Genomic DNA, 3,287 nt, shown 5'->3' on the forward strand with positions numbered 1-3,287 from the left:
ACCTGGATAGAGTTGCATAATCACTTTCACATTTATTATTAATGCTTTTCCCTGAAGTATAGTCAACCAAAGACCTTCATACCCTAATATCCTCAAATCAAAATTATACAAATTACAATTACAATTAATTCTCCGATCTTTTACGAGATCTCTTGAGATGACAAATAGTTGACAAATTGATAGCAAGGCCAAAATCTTTGTTTAGGGCTTTGAAATACATTGGTTTTTTAGCGAATTCAGCTTCTTGTATGTTCAAGCAAAATTAAACGAGAGGTATCATGTCACCTTAGCCGACCCAATAACAACATAGAAGATAATTAGCTTGAAAATCGAGCCACAAACAATCTTTCTTACATGCCAAGCTTGATAACAATTGTAAAAGTCATGCTAGGCGATGCCTCAATTTTCATGGATAGATGGAACGGTGGATAAGCGTAAGGCCAATCAGCCAGCTACTATGATTATAGCTTTGTAGCCCAGCCACATTGAGTACTCGAATTCAGATTAATGTGTCGGGAAGGATATCATGGATTAATTAAGGAAGCTGCAGGGGCTGGTGATGAGACGAGTTGTGTCGCCCTCACCCGGCAAGGATGGCGGAGGCTCCCATGAACAGCAGCAGGATTGATGATGCTGGTAATGAGGGTGTCGATGATGATGAGTGGGCCAGTCGAGTATGTACTCTAGCGCCACGTCGTCCGTCGCTAAGCCAGCTGGCGCCGTCGTCGTGGGTAGTGGATCATCGTCCAGCTTCTCGTATGGCCGCGTGGCACCCTCCCTTCCCAGGTGGCTGACCCCGCCAGCAACACCAGTAGCAGCTGATGAAGCCTCGCCTGCCGCTGCGTGAGTAGTGCAGCGTCGTCCTTTGTTGAACACTCGGCATACCACCCATTCCGACGTCCCGCTCCCCGCTAGCTCCTGTATCACACGTGGCAGCCGGCATGGATCTTTAAACCTTCACTTTAAAAACACCAAAAATGTACTATGCGAGTCGAAATCTTACATTCACATCCACTATTAACACTGCATGGTGTTCACCCCCTCACTCGGCAACTACTCATTAGACCAAACTTATATCAGATGACATGCGGGACTGTGATCAGGACTTCATCATATTCAACCTTCGGAACAAACATGCGCACGCCAATAGCCAACGCTGCTGCCAACCTACGATCAGAGCTACTTCTGACCGTTGGAGAGACTAAAACTAAGCTTTTAACACACGACAAAGCTTTAGCTTTTGAATAGTACATGCGCTTCCACACATAAGCGCTCCCACGCATAGGGATACCACTTCCGAGATTTATGTGAATGGTACATTGGCCTCCACACACAAGCAATCCCGACCATTCCACCACTTTTAACATTTATTGAGACCAACCTGGTAGAAACATTACCAACTTACGATTCCTCAAGCAATAGGGGGTAGGGGCCTTTAGGAGTCTTCACGCAAAAGGAAACCTGAGAGAGAGGAGATCTCTATGATATAGGACATTGAGTAGACAACCATTGACCTAATTAGTTGTTGAGGACATAGGACTACCAACAATCCCTCAGATAATCCTTTGAGCCTTGGGGGAAGGTTAACAAAGGTAGTCCTTGGAACCTTAGAAGCACGTTATAGAAATTTTCTATGTAAAGAAGAATCAAGTTACCTTTCCCATAATGGAAAACCCTGCTCGTGCCTTAGCTATTTAATAGATTCAGAATGGATCTCTCTCTCTCTCTCTCTCTCTCTCTCTCTCTCCCAGAAAGAGACTACTCATATTGGAGAAGTGGTTTAGAACATTGAGAATCTCAATACTTTGCATGATATGGAGACTACATTCAAACTTTGATAATCATTTTGACATAATTTGTACCCCTATATTGCAATTGTTGAGAGCATTAGGATTCTAAGCGGTTTTTATCACTGAAGCCGAGAAGAGATGTTCGAGCGAAAGCGAACATTGTTGCAAGGTAGCTAAATGTGGTCAATGCCTGCATCGTGGAAGTGGCGTACCTTAAAAGAAAACGATTTAAAAGTATTGATTCTAACAAATTAATAGATGATCAACCAGAATGGCAGCAATAATCGCTTGTAAACTGAAGTATGATGTTACTTCACCAGCGAGATTAAGAGTAATTCACAAACCGGGTTTCGAGAGTGTCGATCGCCACTACTACGATACTCGTGCATCACCCAATTGGTCTTCTGGCCCTTGGGTGCTCGACCTTCATAGAACACTAGAGTCTTCTTCCACCCCAGTAGGACAATGTTCTGGCTATCAACAACATCCCCAGCTATATTACTGTAGTCTTCCATACTTCTTTTCTTCAGTAAGATCTCTCGATCCTTCCCGGTGGCCTTCCAGTAACCGGCTTTCGTCGCTCGATTTGCACGAGTTCCACTCGGATATTTCCTATGACGAATGCCATAGAAATACCATTCCTTCTCCCCAACCATTAAACTTGCCATCTCTGCACACCCACATCATGATGTTAGTAATTTCTGTTATTAGTTTCCACAGACGTAGCCAATGTGCCTCGATTGACTGACCTGGGCTTAGGCATGAGTTAGACATTTTAACATTTTGCAAATGTCAACGATTATGTGGGTTTACGTATCACAGCACAGATTGCATAGGGTTTCTACATCTTTCAATGCAAGTTTAGACCATGCAGTTATTGTATCGTTCGCGTTCTGTCATGCCCCCGCGCTTTGGCCAGCGCAGCTAGTGGCGAATTATATCGTTAATGTCTGATTAATCTCATCTGTGGGATATAATAACGTTACCCGGTAGTTCCCAAGGCTCACACTTCTTAAGGTCCGCTTCGATGATTGCAGCGTTTCGGTAGCTTGGGTTACGAATCTTGTTGGCGAGGTAGAAGGTGACAAGCTCCTCGTCTGTAGGGTGGAAGCGGAAGCCAGGAGCGAGGGAAGGCCATTCCACGGTACTCCTTGCAGCATCATTAGCAAGTGCAGGAATAGCGTGGCGCTGGTCACTCGTATCGTGATTCATCGAACAGTTAGATATGAGAACCTCTGAACTAAGATGAACTGCAACTGCACCCAATCATTCGTCGCGTATTATGCTGATGATAACTAATAACGAGGATCGGAGGATCAACGTTGAGAGAAATTATATGAGACAGAAATGGTGCTGAATCATCATGATATACCCTAATTACGTCACCGAGTTTAAGTCTTATATAGATATAGATATAGATAGATATACCTAGACTAGAAGCTCAAAGAAGGAGAGAAGCAGAAGCAAGTCCGCCACGTGGCATGCAGCCATGTAAGT

General features: G+C 44.1%; 1 protein-coding gene across 1 annotated transcript; it reads right to left on the reverse strand.

Annotated features, from left to right (window-relative positions):
* Positions 1-326: 326 nt before the first annotated feature.
* On the reverse strand, positions 327-3,087 carry LOC148024424 (NAC domain-containing protein 45-like). Its single transcript, XM_087693697.1, has 3 exons — positions 2,777-3,087; positions 2,135-2,460; positions 327-918 (listed from the first exon to the last, which is right to left on the reverse strand). The coding sequence occupies exons 1-3, from the start codon at positions 3,000-3,002 to the stop codon at positions 532-534; spliced, it is 939 nt and encodes a 312-aa protein (XP_087549823.1). The 5' UTR covers positions 3,003-3,087; the 3' UTR covers positions 327-531.
* Between the last annotated feature and the right edge of the window lie 200 nt (positions 3,088-3,287).

This window comes from Lygodium microphyllum, chromosome 15, assembly GCF_053477565.2.
Source record: "Lygodium microphyllum isolate KBCC chromosome 15, Lygodium_microphyllum_v1.1.10, whole genome shotgun sequence".
In the NCBI taxonomy this organism is placed as follows: Eukaryota; Viridiplantae; Streptophyta; class Polypodiopsida; order Schizaeales; family Lygodiaceae; genus Lygodium; species Lygodium microphyllum.